The sequence below is a fragment of the Papilio xuthus genome, unplaced genomic scaffold, assembly GCF_000836235.2.
Source record: "Papilio xuthus unplaced genomic scaffold, Pxut_1.1 DF824888.1, whole genome shotgun sequence".
NCBI classification, from domain to species: domain Eukaryota; kingdom Metazoa; phylum Arthropoda; class Insecta; order Lepidoptera; family Papilionidae; genus Papilio; species Papilio xuthus.
The window spans coordinates 1,148,930-1,169,102 of NW_013533761.1; the positions used below are offsets into that span (position 1 = coordinate 1,148,930).

Below are 20,173 nucleotides of genomic sequence, written 5' to 3' on the forward strand. Positions count from 1 at the left end.
GTCTGCGACCTTGCTAATACTATTTATTTCTTACCGGTTACTATTTATAGATTTTCTGCCTTCCTTTGTCTTGGAAACATTTTAAGTAATGCATGTATGCCTATTATTTTCGTATGAGTTATCCAGAGACTCGAGTAACATTTTAGAACCGACTGATGAATAAAAGAGGTCAAATCAAATCTCAACTATGTATTTAGTAATTGGCAATTTTAAAGTAAAGAATATTGTATTTTGTTCGATAGATTTATGCTTTTTTTCAACTGATTTATAGAGATAAATTACACTGTCTTACTATAATAAAATTATAAATGCGAAGGTCTAGTAGTTTAAAAATGTAAAAACGGCTCAGCATATATGTTCAACAGTCTGGAAGAACACATAGGCTACTATTTAATTTTTTTTTGAATCTGCCTGGACGGAATCGCGGGCAGAAGTTAGTGTTTTATAAAAGTGCTTGGATAGTTTCTACAGATATTGTAAACATGTTTTATTTTAATATTCTCGAAGATATTAACAACATAAATGATATTAAAGTGAATACGTTCCGTGCAAAATGCAATTATTATTAAGAACGGCACGTGTAGTGTAACGAACAGGTAGGAAGCGTGGCTCCGGAACACTGGCGCAGTGGACAACATGATTGGATTACACCCACATCATACGCTCTTACGAAATACCTACAACATACATTTTTTTATACTTGATTTACTTTTTTGTTTAACTTATAAACTAACTGCTTCATCAGTTTGTAGGCATAAATACTTTATTTCAATGTTTATTTTTTTTTTAATTCTTGTTTTCCAGCCTACGAATCACTACTGATTTTGAAGTAACGAAGTTATTCTTTTCGAGCTTTCCCTTTTTTTTATATCATAAGATGGCAAACGAGCGAGCGGCCACCTAAAATCGCTGACATAACAGTGTCCGTTGCACATAGACATACGCAATTGCATATGCGTTGCCTACCTTTAATCGACGGAGGAGAGGATGCACAGAAAGAAAACATTTCTATGCGTCCTCTCATCCGGAAGATCCACTTCCACTTCCCATCCTTTACTTATAAGAAAAAGAGTGGGAAGGGAATGAGAACTAAATTAGGCCTCCGGGTCGCACACTCATCAGACGAAACGCGGAATTGCTTCCACTTCACGCCTGTACTTCCTCGTACTTCTTTCCATTGTACTTATAGATACAGTAAGTGATTTAACTACAAAGTTTTTGTCATCATTATATTTCTGTTGGCTGCCATTTTGTCAACATACAAGCATTGCGTTATTAAAGACCTTAAATTATTTACTCACGAAATGTTTACTTGACCCGAACTTGACATGAATATGATTTAAAATTCTGAGATTGCACTAAGATAATATTAAGCAATGCAACGGTTATGTACATACACATTTCGAGCACAGTCCACATGAACCAGCTTTACATCAAAAGTTCTTCGGATTTAAGTTGGAAAAATTAACAACAAACCATTTCAACTTTATGAGAGACTAGCTGTCACCCGCGACTTCGTCTGCGTCGTCATCTCCCTAATCTTGTCCCACTAACGTATGGTCCACGCAATTTCGTCTGTGTTGAATTATAAAAAAACTTAATAAGCAGTTTTTGTGTTTTTCCAGACTATGTTCTATGTATGCGACAAATTTCATCAAGAACCGTTTAGCCGTTTTGGAGATACCTTCTAGTAAACATCCATCCATCCATCCGTCTAAATATTTCCATTTATAATATTAGTAAGATTTGTATTGTCAAAGTTCTAAAGGTTGCGCGACTTTGGTAGTTAATTAACTTATAAATAACTAGAAAAATTTCAATAAAGTCATCTGGTAGATAGTAATTCGTTTGGTGCGTCCCTCATCATAACTGCTCCACCAAATATCCTAAAATTCGTTATTTTATTAATTTGCGTGGGCCGTTGACGTCACTCGATTGTCTCGCAAATAACGTTGGTCATTAATAAAGCTATATCATAGCAATTTCTAATAAACGAAGCAGTTATTAATAGAGCAGATGTTCGTTTAACCTTTATGACAGCAACTACTATTGTACTTTTGCTTCAACATCAAAAATTAATTAAAGACTATAAATTAATTATTTTATTTTTTGGAATATTAAACTCAAGCAGTCGGCCGCGACTCCGTCCGCTCGGAATTAATATTTGTATTAGATTTGTGTTCTTTCCCGGGATTCCATCACAGACAGTTGAGCTACGATATAACAGGAGGGGTTAGACAAAATGCATTCGCTTCGAAGCAATTCCATAGCGAACTTCAAAAATGTATGAAACTGACACGCGACAATGCGTGATATATCGACAATTATTGTCAGTTCTTTATATTTTTGAAGTTCGTTATGGAATCGCTTCGAGGCGGATGCATTTTGTCTAACCCCCAAGAGGCTTTTTAAATTATTACTTTTACTGGCAACACTTAAAGCACAAAGATTTTATTATGGACATAATTTAAATATTTTATACTATATCAGTCGTCAAACACTGCGTCAGTCTCGTAAATGAATTGAAGCGCGGCATTCGTATTGTTAAAATATCAATTTCACGTCCAATCTGTAACGTCACGGTAAAATTGATTTGCATCTCCCTTAACCAATACCTGTCGACCTTGATATTCAATATTTTATGGCATTGGAGAGTTGGGCGGCACGCGACTTTATGGTTGAATTATTACGCTGTATTTTATCTTTAAGCTTAGCTATATTGGAAAGTTGTAAATGTAAAAGAATTTTATATGCAATGTTATACTTCTTTGTGGGTTTATGGTGTTTTATTGAGACATACAGGGACTTGAGCTTGACAGATTAAAAATAGTAAGGTGCTATTTCCTTTTTTAATTTTTTACTTGAATAGAGAGTTTAGAAACTGCCAGTGTTATTACCAAATAAAGTTCCAAGAAGATGGCATTCTTGCCACAATTGACCATTTAGAGCTCCAATTTTATACAAACTCTACGTTAGTACAAAACCATGAAAGTTGAAGATAAGATAGTCAGAATCGGGTCTTACAAAATTACTAGTCAAGTTCTTAATTCTCATGTTTTTATTTATATAAATAATACATATAAACTTATTACCGGTAATACAAGTTTAATTGATTTACTGTGGGTTTCTGAGATCAAAATCTGCTTAAATCAAATCGTTATCCCTGTCATTATCTTTAAAAAAAAACAGAGATAAAATTATGTTTTAAACAGGAATTTTAACGGTTAAAGGTCTATTTTAATTAGTCGTAAAGCATGTCTTATTTCTTTTATTTTGTCACCTTTGTAATAAAAAAATGCAACGAAAAAACTTGATACAATGTTATTGCGTAGTATTATTTTAAAACAACGAAGTTGAGATAAAATTAGGTGAGTTGCAGTGTAACGCGACTGCTGACCGATTTACGTCGCGGATCCGGGGTCGCCGCACCAAGAACTGGACCGTGACGTCACTAATAAATTATAATTCCTAAGAAACTGTTTTATTGTGAGTTTTCACTGAAGAAACACACATCCAAAATATCTGTTGCTTTGGAAGGTTTAAAAATATCGTTCTGTACAAGTATTTCAGCCATGAAAATGCACGCTAATACTGGGTAAACGTAAATAACGAACATAGCTCTGGTAATGTGCATATCAGGGATTCAAGCAACGTTTACATCTTAAACCGTAATTCAACACTGCATGAGGATAATTTCAGCTTAATATCTGTTTCCTTGTGCCTATAACATATTCTGCAAATATTAAACCTAAGAAATTATCATTACTACATAGACTAGCATCACTTAAACGAACGATACTGAATATAACTGTAGTTCATTTAATTAAGAAACAATTAAGACTGGTCAATAGTTGCCGGTGACTTTGAAAGAACACTTAGATAATATAACAAATGGCTCTAGAATCTAATCTGTACCCAGAATTGTGATACAACACTGTACAGTAAGTTTTCATTACACCTGAACAGGATCATGTCATCTCTCTCTTTTTATTTAAAAATAGAGAAAGAACAATATATCTTTGCATAACTATTTCTGAAGTAAAAACCGACTGTTAGAGTCCTACACAATAATATTGTTAAGTGGAATTCACAACAGTGATGTCACCGCGTGGTCATGAATAACTCACAGCCTTTGTATGTATGTAGGTATAAATGCGCATCCTCTTTATATTCACACGTCGAGATCGATATTCCATTCATAGTTTATGAGACGTACGATAAAACGTGGTTGTTATAAAAATCCCAGCTTAAAACCAGCGGTCGCCCGAGACTCCGTCCGCGTGAAATTAAAAAAGAAAATTAGTAACCTATGTGTTCTTCTAGACTGTTCTATATGTATGCCATTCACCTATCGATCTGTACATTCGCATTTATAATATTATTATAGTAAGATATGTTTGTCACGTATGTTGTACTCGGTAAGCAATTAATGTTATTACTTATAGTGATCAGATTTGCATTAGTTGCTCAATCAAAAAGCATGTAAAAAAATAAATTAATAAATTTTAAACTCCAGTGAAACCCTCTTTCTGTAACATGTGATAGTTTTGTAGCTACTAAGCGTCTATATCTGACATATTTTTATCAACATTATTTATGAAAACATTCTCTGTATTAATATTGACGAATATCTTTTGTTTTGAAGAACGTAAGATACGGACGCCGAGTTAGAAAATATTAACAGTTGCCGCGCGGTATTAAAAAAACTCGTAATAAATATAGTCATGTCACCCGGGATAGTGTAGTGCTAATCAAATCTTCATTATATTAGTATAGAAAACAGTGTATTAATCAAAGTTTATACGAGAAATGTTCGCGTCACTAACCCAACTCAGATGATGTTTTATAATTAATTTTTGCTTCATATTAATTAGATTTGATTTTAAACAAACAAATCCCCTGTTCATATTAATTAAATTTCTAAGCCCAGCAAATTAATTGGATGTAGAGATCGCTAGGTTTCTAAAAAAAGATAGTCTAACAGAAGTTGCACTGAAGTATGGAGGCGTATTACCTCAGATCGATGATTCATAAGTTCCGAGGTCAATTATTGTTATTGTTTTAACATGTTTTTATTACCTCGCTTTATTATTCGTTCATACTTGATATTATAAAGACAATAAACAAATCTGATAATTCACGCGATAAATTAACTGACATTGATCACCGTAAACGTGAGTTTCCACTGCAGAAATGTAATAAAAACACTATCTATCACCAATGATTTCGTCCGCGGAGGATTAAAAAAAATTAATTACATTAGTAGCCTATGTGTACTAGACTACGTTCTACATCTATGCTAAATTTCAGTAATATCCACGCAGCCGTTCTGGAGATACCTTCTAAGAAATATCCAATCATATAAACTTTCGAATTTATAATATTAGTGAGATTATTTATTAGCTCTCTAACTCACACATGATTTTTACGGTTTATTCGTATGTTTTTACGGCGATTTCTTAAACTCACGTGTAATCTCGGAGTCAAGTGATAAGTACAAATAAAATAATCGCTTCCCGCTGTACGAACCCTTGTTTAAATCGTTATTTCTTCTCATTGCATTGATATTCAATAATAATTCAACGACAAGACTAAACTAGCTCCGGTGAAATGAACCTTGTTTTTCGTAAGTTCGTATTAAAATTGATCACGGAATAGCAATATGTTTAAATCATTAAAATATATTGGATTGCATTTCGTGAATAAGACATTCATTGATTATTTTATCTCTATAGTTATTTGATTAACAGACATATTCCTACTGTTCATTCATATTTATTACGTATGGAAAGGAATCTGTTATTGTAAGATTTAATAAATTATGTCATAGAACGACCAAATAATTTTATCCACAAAAATTTTCATCAAATATCATACATTCAGAATGAATTCTATATAGAAGTATCTACACTTATATTATAAAAAAGACTGTATGTTTGTAACGAAACAACTCAAAAACTAGTGGACATACTTCAAAAAATCTTTCACTATTATGATACATTAGCCCTAAGCAACAACAATATGCAAAATTTCCATCCGCGAAAAGCCGGGTTGAATAGCTAGCTCGTATTTTAATACATACGTCAATATCAATCGTCATTTCCGTAAACTTTTTTACCCATCTTTGTTTAATCTGTTAAGTGCTTTGTATGAAGTAAGCTAAAACCTATCACAATAACCGCATTTGAATGACGTTAGATCTGCTAATAAATTACGTAATCATGTGTCATTATTGTTAAGAATATTAGGAACTTTCCAACATTTTAACCTTGTGTTACAGTAAATTGATAAATCAATTAGTGGTCATTTTTATACCAAAAGAAAGAGACAGAAAAAAGGATAAAGAAAAAATAGATATGTCCCCTATACATCCACTCTCCCGCCAAATCCAATTCCTCTTCCTTTTCTTTATTAGAAAAGACGAAACGAAAGACGAGGGTGGAAAGCGGAAGTGGACTAAAAATACGCCTATGGCACACTCGTCGAATGAAATGCTTCTACCTCTGCCCTGCAATTAAATTTTTCAAATTGGTATCATCCAATTATCTAATTGTTTCGACAATGATTGCCTAAAAACCGATGCTGTGTGCTTTTATCGTGCTTGGACTTTAAAAATTTATTGACTTCTTTTCCCTGTATTACGTTATACGATTTACACCATTTAGTTAAACCGCGAACTTCCTTACAGTCTCATGGATTCTGTACCCAAAACGCTGTAAAAAAATGTCGTCATCCCTGTCTTTATCTTTGAAAAAACAAAGATAACAATATGTCTTGTAGTGCTTTATTGTGTTGAATACTGTTGCATCTAACATAAAATTGATACACGGTTGTCCGGGTTCACTGACCATCTGTCGTTTAGTCAATGGAATTTGATCGGATACTATATTTGGATGGACGGCGCACAATTGTTGATATAAGTTCTAAAATATAGTCGTGTTACGAATATGCATTTGCACCATGAAGGCGATTCAGCCTTCTCTAAATCAGGAGCGATTTAATTTTGTTATTATAAGCAACATTATACATAACTTAAGTAATCTTTTTTCAACCCTTTAAAGGCAACACGATCGTTAGACATTATTTTAACGTACACACAACTCTTTACATCCTCAAAAAGTTATTGCTTTTCCTCATAATTCTATAATGTTTACCGAATTTAAATAAACAAAAGTTAAAAGATCACGTCTCTGCAATTAGTCGTCATTGCGCATATTATTTAAAGATAATCTCTAAGAATCCAAACGGTCCCAAGAGTATTTTACACGCTGAGAAATTTTTTGAAGCCTTATCATTCCATTTGCAAAAGTTCTAGAATGATACAAAAAGTGCCAACACTCAAATTGAGTTTAGGAAACTTTTAATTTTGAAAACCTTTGTGTCGAAAAAACAAGCATCGTAACAAAGCGAAACATAGCCTGAAAATTAACAACAAACTTGTTCACAAGTTTAATTTGTCACCCTTGTCACGGAGAGGTACGTGCTTAACCTAATTCGGTAGTCCGTTGTGGTTATCCACTCGATTCCACTTCGTAGAGAATAATTGAAACCGAGTCGAATTGACGCGTTTCGCTGGGTAGTCAGTTGGGACCACTTTTATAGCTTGTACTGACGAAGCGGTTGATTAATTAGAATTTCGTTCATTCGCTATGTTAGTAAAGTTTAGCTTAACCAACTCAACGAATGAAATCCTTTTAAAAGTTAATTTTAGATTACGTATAACATCCTATTTCTTAACCGTAAAGTTATTTTATTATTCTAATATCTACCTATATCAAAATGCAAATAAAAAATGAAACAAAGAAATATTAAACTACATTATGAGTTTAACGATTTTATTAAATACTTTGCCATTGTATTTATTATTAAATGAATAATAGCCATGCTATAAATATGTTGTGACGAAGTCGGAATTCCGAGGAGAGCAATATAAAATAAATATTTCTTTTTAAATTATATTAATTAAAAATTACTAATTATAATATCAAATTAGAGGGCCTGTATGAAAGCGTAGTTATAACGTGCTATTAGCCTTTAATCATCATCTCATCCCACCCACATAAGGTTGGCGCAAAGATCTCTATAAATTTTAATGTTTTGGTTTAATTTTTACGGCCGGCAGCCTGCTTATCGCCAACCCTAGTGAGAAAAATTAATACTAGTTTTAGTAGTATAAAAATCATATACACTCAAATATTATTATATATCATAACATATTCTTGATGATCATCTTCATTTGGGCTTTCATAATTTCATTTGTTCCAATTGTGTTCGATCTTGTCATTCGAAGTAAATATAGCTGGATATTACTAGTATCTTCTTCTTCTTGAGGTGCCTCTCCGACTAGCGAAGGTTGACGATCAGTTCTCCAATAGTATCTAATAGAATAAAAATGTCATATGAATATCAAACATTATATCGGAATGTATGGAATACTTGGAAGGCTATTAAACAATATGCATTAACATGATTATAATAACAACAAAACAGTTAATAGACGATTAAAATTCCCTTGTTAATATCAACATTATGCTATTGTAATATTTTTCTTGATTACTTTATGTTTTTAGATAATATAGTTACTTCAGACTAATTAAAAATTATTTTACATAACATATATTTTTCATCGTGGGTCTACAAAATCTTACTTGTGATTTTGCTGATTTTTTATTATCTAACTATTAAATAACAATTTATTTGGTGTACTTATGTCGAATTTCGTTTACAGGATGCCGGCGCTCCGGCTGCTCGGGCGCAAATGGCTGGCAGCCTCAGACGATCTTGTATTCCCGAGCATCTTCGAGTTACTCTTCCGCTTTGTATGGTACGATATGCACTTTATATACGAATCCGACGTAAAGAGTTATGTCTCTATCTAGAGATGTAACTTTTTACGTCTATAAGTTGATATGTCTGGTTACACGCACGTGTAGCAACCGACACCAAAAACTAGCTCAGCGCCGTTAGCGATACTAAACGGAAATCTGAGTTAATGCAATGCAATCATGCGAGCCTAATGACTACGACACGATGTTTAAGACCCTTTTCCACTAAGCCAACAGGTATTCGTGTACGCAAAAACATGCGGTCGCATGCCACTCTCTTGGTAGAAACGGAGTCTGTTTTCTATTTTATAACAACTCTTATCCGCGAATCCGCTCACGTTAATTTGTTAGCTTACATGATAAATAGAACAAAGTTTTGACAATTTTCCGAGAATTCGAGAAGAAACCATAAGAGGTAATTATTTTATTGTTTTTAAAATAAATAGATGCAATTTATAAATTATACGCGTTTATTTTGAGAAAGTGTGCGTCGTAGCGTCACAGGAATGACACGCAAAATGGCCGCCGCTTGAGTGAAATCCAATGTAAGGTATAATAAAACGTCCATTTTTGTGTGTCGAGTTTAAATTGTGCTTTATTAAGACAATAACCGTATAACTCCAAAAACTACAAAACGCAAAGTCTAGTTTAACAACTATTTTAACCCTTTGATTCTGGTGATTGCTATTATGGATGTCAACGTGGTTGTGAAAGAATGTTTCCCGTATTATTACTTAATATAATTAGTGCGAAAGTTATCCCCAAAACGGGTTAACAAATCTCATTCAAACGAAACAGTTCATGTCAGAGAAGCACGTTGTACTGAAGAATGACATGTTCTTTTGGCCTTTAGAGCTTGTACACTTTATTTAACAATCAGCCTTTATATTGGATAAGTGGTTTCACGACGGAATATACGTTTATTACCATTTGCTTCGCAACCACAGTACAGTACATATCATTCTGGAAACTTTACACATATTTATTTAATGGAATAATAATTAGAAAAAAAAATATCCCGTTAAAATTTGAGAATAAATATTCTAGTTTTCTAGTAATTACTTGAAATATAAATTTAATTTTTAATTGAATATTAGTTTTATCATTATCTTATTTTATTCTAAAATCTTATTAATGTGTTGTATTTTATATGATATGCGAAACCTTTCAGTCTGTGGTATTAAAAAAAAACCAAACATGTATAAAAAGGTAATTTAAACGTAAATTAACATACAATGCTAATGATAATTGTTTAAGGAACGTTACAAATAACACAATTAACTATTCAAAGATTCTCATACGTTGATAAATTATAACGAGTAATAAAATAAAAAATGACACCACTTTTTATGGAAAAAATACTTTTCTAATCGGTACATTTAACGGCAGAAAATTAAAAACAAATAACAGTTTAGTAAACGATCGTATCACGACAGCATTATTTTCCCGTGAAATTAAATTGACGTGTGTTGTCTCTGTTCTTTCAATGAAAATGACAAGGATGGCTGTCGAAAGTCACAGTAACTCAGTTCGGCAGTTTTAGCGCAGATCGATTACGTCACAAAACTTTCACAACCACTCATAATTATAAGCAAACTTAATTTATCTCGTGTGTGGAATTGCTAATATTTTAATTATAAAGAATTTTTATGTGATCAAAGTAAAATAATTGGTCTATTGTTTTTTTTATAGTGAATTTCAATTTTAGTTTGCTGTTAAATTTTAATAATTAAATGATTGTTCTTCATTAAACAAAAATTAACGAGATTTGGATCGTGGGAAATACACATAGCTGGCTTACTATAATACATTGATATAAAGAGTATATTATTTTTGGTTAGAGTATAGTTGATAAACAAGTTATTAAAAATAATAGATGAGGATGTCATTTCAAAAATTTATTTTCGATTCGTTGTTTCGTTCATCAACGTTTCGAGCATGGTAACAACTTTGACCTTGAAAAGTCCACTCTGATAGCTCACTAATGGATTTGAAATTGTAGCGATGTCTCTTTTGATTGACTTTATTACTGCTCGCTCCCAGCACGGCGCGGCGGCTCGCGGACAACGCTTAACCTTTTTGCAAGAGGACATTTGCGTTCCTTACTCGATTGGGGTCAGATTCATTTTTCAATTACATACTGTCATTTTATAATCACTTCAGATTCTTCACAACAGATTTTTGTTTTAATTAATTAGGATTTTTGTTACAATCTTGAGATAATTATGGAAATATAATAATAATCAGTTGTTCTTTGGCATTTGAATTAAAGAAACAAAGAGTTCAATATATTATTTAATCAAATAGGTTTTTTTTCAATAATATAATAGTGCCAAAACCAATACAATACCTAACAACAATGAGTCTTAAATCTATGATATTAAATAAAATATCATAAACGAATAATTAACTAAAATATATAAAAGGAGTCCCTTAAGGATAGGTTCCGAAGATAATAGCAGCGTTCTCTTTTTGAATAGCAAACAACAACTAACATATTACGTTGCCTGGACTTTCAATTCCCTAGTCGTTTGCTTAGTCAAATTACATACTGACGGAATTCACGATAGATGACGACGACGAAGTCATTTAAAAAGACGCAATATATGTTTTGTTTACAGGTTGGTGCTGATAGCTCTAGTAGTGGAGGTGTTGATACCAATAACATGGCAATGCTCAAGCGAGGGGTGGTTAGGGGGCGCGTTTGTACGGCTATACTTGTGCGGCACACTGGCACTACAGGCGACCCTCCTCCTCCTACTCGCAGCACTCGCGCTGCACTCCGCCAAGGGCACTATCACGGACGTCGACGCGAGGAAGATGGTCGCACCTTTATTATTATTAAAGTTAGTATTCATATGTATTTACACCTCGATTTGTACTTTTCTTTTTTACTAGAAAAGTAGTTTTGCGTGACAGAAAAATGAGACAGTGTAAATTTACTGTTAATATAAAAAACAGATTTTAAACTGGATAATATTTAAATGATTGTAATATTCAAACTATTAATTTAATAGTTATAATTTTACTTATTCTTTTAATTTTAATAATTATATTTTAAATTTGTCTTAGAATGTTTTTATTTAGAATTTTCTTTCATTAGAATGTCATTCTAGTCAGTTATTATCATCAGACTAATTAGAATAACTCAATCTATGTATTGGTTATGTCATATACAGCATGATTGAAGTTATATTCTCTATAGGGAGAATATTAAATGAAGTTATACAGTACAAACTAATCCCTAAAGTATTCACAAAGGCACGTATTCAATTATCAAACTCCAACCGTTTCGGATCCTTTCCAATTAAACTTTGACATAATAAGGATCTTAAACATAAACTATCTGGATAGGTAAGTCCCAAGTCTTTCTTAAAATATTATCTCATGCGTAAGTTTTGTAATAAAATACAACTATTGCACAAAAAAAAATAGACGTCGTAATTTTTTAACAGTGGCAGAGCCCGCTTTAACATCTTCGCACGAATTGGTCCGGCTCGCCCGGTTAAATACTACGACCACACAGAAGACAGGCGTGAAGTGGAAACATTTTCGCGTTTCGTCTGATGAGTGTGCGTCCCGGAGGCCCTATGTACTCCTCTTTCCCTTCCCACCCTTTTTCTTATAAGGAAAGAATGGGAAGTGGAAGTGGACTTTCCGGATGAGAGGATGCATGAAAAGGGAAAATATTTTCTTTCTGTTCATCCTCTCCTCCGTCGTTTATATGTAGGCAACGCATATGCAATTGCGTATGTCTATGGGCAACGGTCACTTCGCTATATCAGCGATTTCAGGTGGCCGCTCGCTCGTTTGCCACCTTATGATATAAAAAAGGTTATAAATTTATATTTAAAAAGAATAGTTATGCTTTTTGAGTATTCGTGAGAATGAATATTAATATTTAAACAATTGTCATATGAATGTTTTGTTTGCAGGGTTTTATTGGTGTTGCCAGAAATAGCATTAAATGCGATGGGCACAATGTGGATGTTCTGCGAAGTTATTGAGTGTTCGGTCACGGACAAATTTTCAAGTATCGTAATACAAAGTTAGTTATTATTTATAAAAAATTATAATTTATGGACAAGAAATCACGTAATAAAAATTACTTTCTAAAGAAATAACTAAAAAAAATACAATATTATTTTATTTCTTCTAGGTATAGTTCTTTTTAATTGGGTGCAATTAGCTCTCACAATATTCGGCCTATTTATGGTATTCGACCCTTTGGGGTCAGTGAACTACGACGATATGCAGGACACACCGAACCAAGCCAGGCATCACAAGAAGGTGACAGGGTTATGGTCTAGAAGGTTCCGATGGGCGTTCTGTTGGCTGAAGAGAGACGAACACGGGAAAGAAGCTTTTCAACAAGTTGCAGGTGTATATTAATCTTATATTTAACTTAGTATTAGGTAGTATGGATAACTAACGCAATGTATTTTGTTGCTCAACGCAGGCAATTTACATTTTCATACCCTGATATTTTAAACGAATACATACTTATAGATATACAAGTATGAAACAAATTATGGGTCGTGAGATAATTAATATAATAATACCCCCGTACAAAACATTTGTCCTTGACACCAAAGATCATAACAAGTTCGACCAGTCCAGTCACGTCGCGTACAGATCGAAGATATTTTGATATACACTCCGAGTTTGTTTTCGGGTCAATGGTTCGTTTACTAACTGGGTTAGCGTTCACAAACAAAAAAACAAAACAACGCAAAATAACTGTCGAAAATTTGTCATTAGTTTCCTTGTTTTGTTTTAGCACTACTCAGCGCATTATTTAGGTCGACAGACCTCGTTCCTTCGGATGTTGTAGCGGGTTGTGTACTTTTAAGAGTACGACAAAAACGTGAGACTAGAGAAATGAGACGTATCCAAATGCTGAATGATGAGGAACCTATATACACGACAGATGTAAACAAAATATTCTCAGAAACTCCACCCTGGATGAATCTTGAAGATGCGCTGCACTATCTAAGGCTATCTATCGCGGCGTACGGCTGGCCTTATGTATTATATAGGCATTGCTTCACCGGATTCTGCAAACTTGCCAAGCACTTGACGTGCTGTTGTTGTCGGTATGTGCGTCATTGTTAACCTTTCGGCCAAAAACCAAAAATTTTATTACAGACTTGTAGCTAGATGATTCAAAATCTTTGATATTTATGAAACTTTCATTTATCTATTATAAACAGATAAAAGAAAATCCAAATTAAGAAAGTAGATTTTATATAATATGATAGTCTATGCTACTTAAGTTTTAAGGTTGATGAAGACTGTTTTAAAATGTATGTTGCAGGCCGAAGAACTCAATAGTAACTGACGACAACTGCTGTTTGTGCCACTTCGCGGGCGTCAAGTACATGTCCAAGCTCTCTGCGGACGACATCATCTTTGCCTCTTTCAACAATCGCGTCTTTGAAGTAAGTTGGATTGTGACTAAAGATTTGATATTAAAACATTGTATTATGATCTTGTAGCCTTAAAAGTTTTATTGGTTTTGAACTGTGTGGTCTTCGATTCGTTTATTTAGTGTGTCAAGAGTATAGAGTCGAATTTTATTAATAAATTATTTAGTTTTATACAACGATAATGCACATTTCAGCTTCCATTTTGCGTGATAGCGGACCACGAGCGGGAGAGCATCGTGGTGGCGGTGCGGGGCTCAATATCTCTGAGAGACATCTTCACAGACTTTACAGCCGGCTCCGAAAAGTTTGAGGCTGATGGTAAGAAAATGTTTGACCCAAGTTTCACAAAAATATCTTCGCAAAAAGGATAAATGCTTAAATTACTTAAGTTAATTAAAATTCGATACCGTTTCAAATTTATGTAGACGATTAGTATACGTCTAACTTGAAATTTGTAGCAATAGGTGAATAAGTGAATTATCCAAGAACTATAAAAAATAGCAGTTTTTAATCAAAAATATTTTTTTCTTCAATACAGGCTTGCCAGAAGAGACAGCAGCTCACAAGGGCATGTCGATGGGCGCCGCAAAGATGTTGAGGCGACTCATGCCCGTGCTCGACCGAGCCTTCCAGCAGTTCCCACATTACGATCTAGTACTTACAGGTAAATTTGTTGTCTGTATGTACGTTTGTTCCGGGTAATCCGGAACGACTGGATCGATTTGGACGGGAAGGTAGACGATGTACGCGAGTATATTATAGGCTACTTTTTTTTTAATTCTGCTCTGACAAAGTCGCGGGCAACCGCTAGTATTTACTTGATTATAAAGTTGTTTCTTTATCTCCAGGTCATAGTCTAGGAGCTGGAGTAGCAGTATTAGTAGCGTTAAAACTAAGACCCAGATATCCGCATCTCAAAGTGTTCGCATTCTCAACACCGGGTAAGCCTTGCATAACTTTTTATACTAATTGTCATTATTGAGGCGTTCTCGTTGACCGAAATATCGATTCATTTCGGTTTTTAATTTTAGCTATTTTTAGTTATTTATTTATATAATATTGATAGAAAAATTTATGATTTATTTCCTCTTTCCCTTTTAGATAATTGCATTTTGCATAGTTTGTTTAATTGACATAAGTAATTAATTGCCGGCCTTTGGATTGTAATATACTTATACGGGTTCTACGTCAATGTAAACTGACCGTTAGACTATAACAATTGTATTTCTAGCGGGGCTAATAAGTCGGGAGGCGGCGCGATTCACGGAGAGCTTCGTGCTGACTATAGGCGTAGGCGACGACCTGGTGATGCGGCTCAGTGTACACAGCATTGAGAACCTGCGCACCAAGGTCATACAGACCATACACGCCACCAAACTGCCAAAGGTATGTATAGCAAGAACTTTGCTTAAGTAAATCCCAAAATCTCCTCTTCGTCTACTCTTGTAATAGCGCAGCGTATGATCCAAATTGGATTCATATTAAGTATTATAAATTAAATTGGTCCTTTTTGTAATATTATTGAATCTAAAGTACTTTAGAATTTTCCTATTGTGTATTTTACGTATGTAATTATTTTAGAAATATTGTTTTCTAGTTTCTTTTCAGTGTCACGTGACATATAGTTTCCAGTATCGTGTAATACAAAATTGTAAGTTTTCAGCATCGTGTAAGTGATGTGGACCGTAACTATGTTTGCAGTACCGTATAATGCTGAATGGGTTCGGGTACGCGCTGTTCGGTGTACCGGCGCGTGACCTGGAGTCGACATGGCGGAGGCCGGAGGAGCTGGAGGCGCACGCGGCTGACGACAGCGACGCGCTGCTGGCGCAGGGCGTCTCCACCGTGAGTGCTGTCAGTTCACCATTTTGTACTAGCTGTCGTGTGCCGTTTGCTGTGTGCCGTGCGTCGTCTGTGTGTCGCCTTGGTGTTCGTCATCGCTTCTTTTTCATTGGTATGGTGCTTTTTGTAAAGATGTTTCGTGATTTGTTAAATGAGTATATTTTCAATCTCTGAATATTTAATTTATTTTAGACATCTTAGAATAATAATTCTTTATCACGAAATATCTTTATATGTTGGAGGTAGGTGGTGTAGCGTTGTTTTAATATTAGATTTAAGTTAAACATTTTTAACTATTTTTTGTTATTAATTGCAACAGTATATTAAATTGTACAGTGTGAAATAATGTTTATTTAACAATTTTATTCATTTGTGAATTCTTTTAGTTCCATATTGCTAAAGGATGACCAATAATTTTACAAACGTGTAAAACAAAATAATTCTGCAATAAAAACAGATCTATAATTTTTTTTTTGTAAATTTTTTATTCCGTAGCTATGTCCAGTATTTTAGATTGGTGTATCGTTTGATATTTATTTTGTCCATTATCATTTGTGCATGTAACTTGTAAATGTAAATTTGAATTACAGATGATTAATGAAATATCATATTCACAAAATAACATTTTTTATCATTTTTGTATGTTACAAAGGTGTTTGTAGTAATACTAAAATTTTACTAAGTTACAATTGATAATTATGATTATTTATTTAAGGTGTATAAAGTGAACAAGTTAAATATTTTAACTTAAGTTACCGATTTCGTATTTATCTTTCTCATATAATTACAAAAGAAGCAAAACGCGGCATAAAATAGTTTGGTATGCATCATGGCCGAACCGTAGAGATTAATCAAACTTTCTACAAAATAACAGATGTCGCCACTATAGATAATATAGCCTTCTGATTGGCAGACAAATTAGTAAATACGGCTGTAGTTCCAATTTCCGCCGCTGTACGATCAGGATGTATAAATAATTTAGTATGACCAGGAGGCGGCGCTAGTGTCGCGGAACGTGTTTGCGCGCAGGTTCTCATCTGCGCGGCTGTTCACCGCCGGCCGCATCCTGCACATCGTGAGACGAAAGCGCATGGGCATTGAAAAGTAAGAACAATTATTTATTAATTTAAATATGTAAATACTGTAGAGTAAAACAACACTTATGTCCAGTACTTATGCATTCTTATTGATATTTAGTATTGAATATTAAACGATTGCATTGCATATAATTATTGCAATTTTCCATGTCTTATCAAAGGAACGAAGCAGATGAAGCCAGGTAAAAAACGTATATTTTAGCGTTTTTATATAAAAGCGAGTCTAATTTTTAAGTGTAGATTTTTTAACGTTAAATCTACATACTAAATAAATGATTTTGAATTGCGACGACTTATTATTTTGTTTTCTTACTTTGGGTTCGATTCGCCGTAGGATTCTGACACTAAAATCCCCGTTTAAAACATATTGTTATCTCTATTTTGTCAAAGATAATGACAGGAATTACGATATGTTTTATACAAAGATTCTGGTCTGAGAAACCAAAGTTCGGTGGCTTCTATGTAAAAGTATAACATCCAGAAGATGTTGCATGAAATAAATTGATTTGCAGAAAGGTGCGCACGCAGGAGCCGACATACGAGATGAGGTGGGCGTGCGCGGAGGACTTCATGGAGCTGCAGGTGATGCCGCGCATGCTGCTGGACCACCTGCCGGAGAACGTGCACCGCACTATGCAGACTGTGCTCGAGGAGAAGCACTCGTATAGAGTCACGCATGTCGTATAACCTTGCCTATACATACCATTTAGGATAAAACTACATACTATAGGACATAGTTCTTGTTTAAACAAGTACAGCTGTGAATATTTTCATAAAATGAGGCGAACTTAGGCCAGCGGTTAGAAATTACTCAGACATTTTATTACGTTATTACGACAGATATTGGAATTAATTGAACCGTCTTAACTTAAGTATTTTTGTATTCTAATTGAGCCGATTCATGACAGTTATATCGGTTGACATTTTATGAATCTTATGTAAATAATCTGATATTTAGTTGAAGTGTAAATAATTGTATAAGTGACGACCTTCCTATAGGAATCAACATTCATATATCTAAGTGATGTACAAAGACTGTGATGAAGTTAGGAATGAAAATAATGAGAACTGTTAAATAAGTGAAATGTTTATGAATGTTTGATTAAACTTTATATAGTCTGTGGTATTTAATCTGTGTAAATATTAGATAAGTTGACGAATACGTTAAGGTTTCAGAGGAACTATGACGGCCTTTTAGTTTAATTTATGTGAAGCTATTTCATTTATTCGATATGCTTTTCATTAAAACGTTTCATCTAATGAAAAGAACACAATATGTTCACACCAGTGGACCTAGCACGAATATTTGTGACAATTCCATCGACAAAATTATATAATACTAAAGTTTGTGTATGCACCCCCTATCGGGAGTAAAGTATACTAACAATTTCATACTCGTTAGCAAATGGTAACGTTATTGTTAATGTTATCGTTAAAATTAACTTTAACCAAAACTTGAATCGGTTGATGATAAAACTCACCCTTATTTTGATGACGTAACGAAGGCGATTGTCGCAAATATTCGTGCTAAGAACACAGTGCGCTTTTATCATTTTGCCAAAAGACAAAAGGAATCTCTCTAACCATTTAATATTTTATCTATATTTTCTCAAAGAGACTGGGGGGGGGGGTTCATCCAATTTTGTATAAAACGACAGATTTTTTTTATTGACAGAAGATACAGGGGGCTAGACAAAATGCATTCGATCCGAAGCGAATACAATCACGTGACTTATCGAAAACTATTAACAGTTCTGTACATTTTTGAAGTTCATTATGGAAGCGCATTGTTGTGTGCACATGGTAATATAAATTATTTTGCTCAATTAAAAAAAGCAATTTATGTATTAACCTTGATATTTTATACATAATCTTGCAATATTATGTATTGTAGAATACTGTTAAGTACAATAACTAGTGTAGAATAGAATACCGCGTTACCGGAGTCAATTATATAGGAAATACAAATTAATATTACATAACGATACATACATATTTTCAGTTCTAAATACAAGATATTTATTATAATAATAAATAAACATAGTGTTATAGAGTAATGTAATTTGCCGTGTGTCCAATTTATTACATTTTAACTATAAATGTTCATAGAAAAATTAATAATGTAAAGTTAGGATATTTATATATTTAAAAATGTAATATATGTACTTTTAACTCATAGAAAGACAGAAAATTCAAAATAATCACACAAAATATCGAATAAATGATGGATGTCAAAAAACAATTTCCATAATAATTTAGTTTTCTTTACATTACAGTATTGGACGCACGGATTCATTTTGTATATTTACTCATAAATCTCGGGAACAAGAAGCTATTTACAAATTCTTTATCCATTTTTAACTTTATCTTTTTAATGACATTTTACCGGTACATTGCTAACTTATTTTTTTATTTAATATTTATTATTTTATTTACCTTTATATTCTCAATTGTAAGAAGTCTTAAATAGCATTTACCTTAAATTAGGTAATAAACATTCCAAGTTATTTTCGTCCTACCCTCAGTAGTGTTCGTTTGCGTTGTCTTGTTTGTATTTTTGATTATTTTTGGTTATTATATTATTTTTTGTTATTTATATTTATTCAGTCTATATCTAGAGTACATATTAGGTTAGTTTTGACATCTATGAGTGGTAATTTATTTTTTTACTTTGGGTTTCTGAGATCAATATCCCGGTATAAAACATAACACAAACAAGTTTTGTAAGATGAAAGACGGGGATGACGATATATTTTATACAAAGATTTCGGTGTTCGAAACCTAACCAACCGTTTGATACAAAAAGGTCGAAAAAACTATGTTTGTAATAAAAAAAATGTGACTAAATCACTAGTTAAGATGTCAAAATAGACCTGTGATATTGTAAAAACTCTAGCTATAGGCTCTTTTATAAGTTTGTGAAAGCGCCTAAGAAATTTTGATTGAGGGTTACTTTTTATAATTATTTATTGATATTTTG

General features: G+C 33.3%; 1 protein-coding gene across 4 annotated transcripts in view; it reads left to right on the forward strand.

The window, feature by feature from the left end:
• The window catches only part of inaE (inactivation no afterpotential E), a 38,752-nt gene extending 19,915 nt beyond the window's left edge, over nt 1-18,837 (forward strand). For 3 of the 4 annotated variants that reach the window (XM_013325201.1, XM_013325205.1, XM_013325204.1), the window contains exons 2-14: nt 8,729-8,824; nt 11,447-11,671; nt 12,761-12,873; nt 12,985-13,206; nt 13,606-13,921; nt 14,143-14,266; nt 14,449-14,572; nt 14,793-14,918; nt 15,103-15,195; nt 15,486-15,640; nt 15,956-16,108; nt 17,088-17,200; nt 17,706-18,837. In XM_013325201.1, the coding sequence (XP_013180655.1) occupies nt 8,729-8,824; nt 11,447-11,671; nt 12,761-12,873; nt 12,985-13,206; nt 13,606-13,921; nt 14,143-14,266; nt 14,449-14,572; nt 14,793-14,918; nt 15,103-15,195; nt 15,486-15,640; nt 15,956-16,108; nt 17,088-17,200; nt 17,706-17,880 (2,035 nt within the window). In that variant the 3' untranslated portion in view covers nt 17,881-18,837. The remainder of the gene's footprint in view (nt 1-8,728; nt 8,825-11,446; nt 11,672-12,760; nt 12,874-12,984; nt 13,207-13,605; nt 13,922-14,142; nt 14,267-14,448; nt 14,573-14,792; nt 14,919-15,102; nt 15,196-15,485; nt 15,641-15,955; nt 16,109-17,087; nt 17,201-17,705) is intronic. The other variant, XM_013325203.1, reaches the window with a different exon arrangement.
• The last annotated feature ends 1,336 nt before the right edge of the window (nt 18,838-20,173 follow it).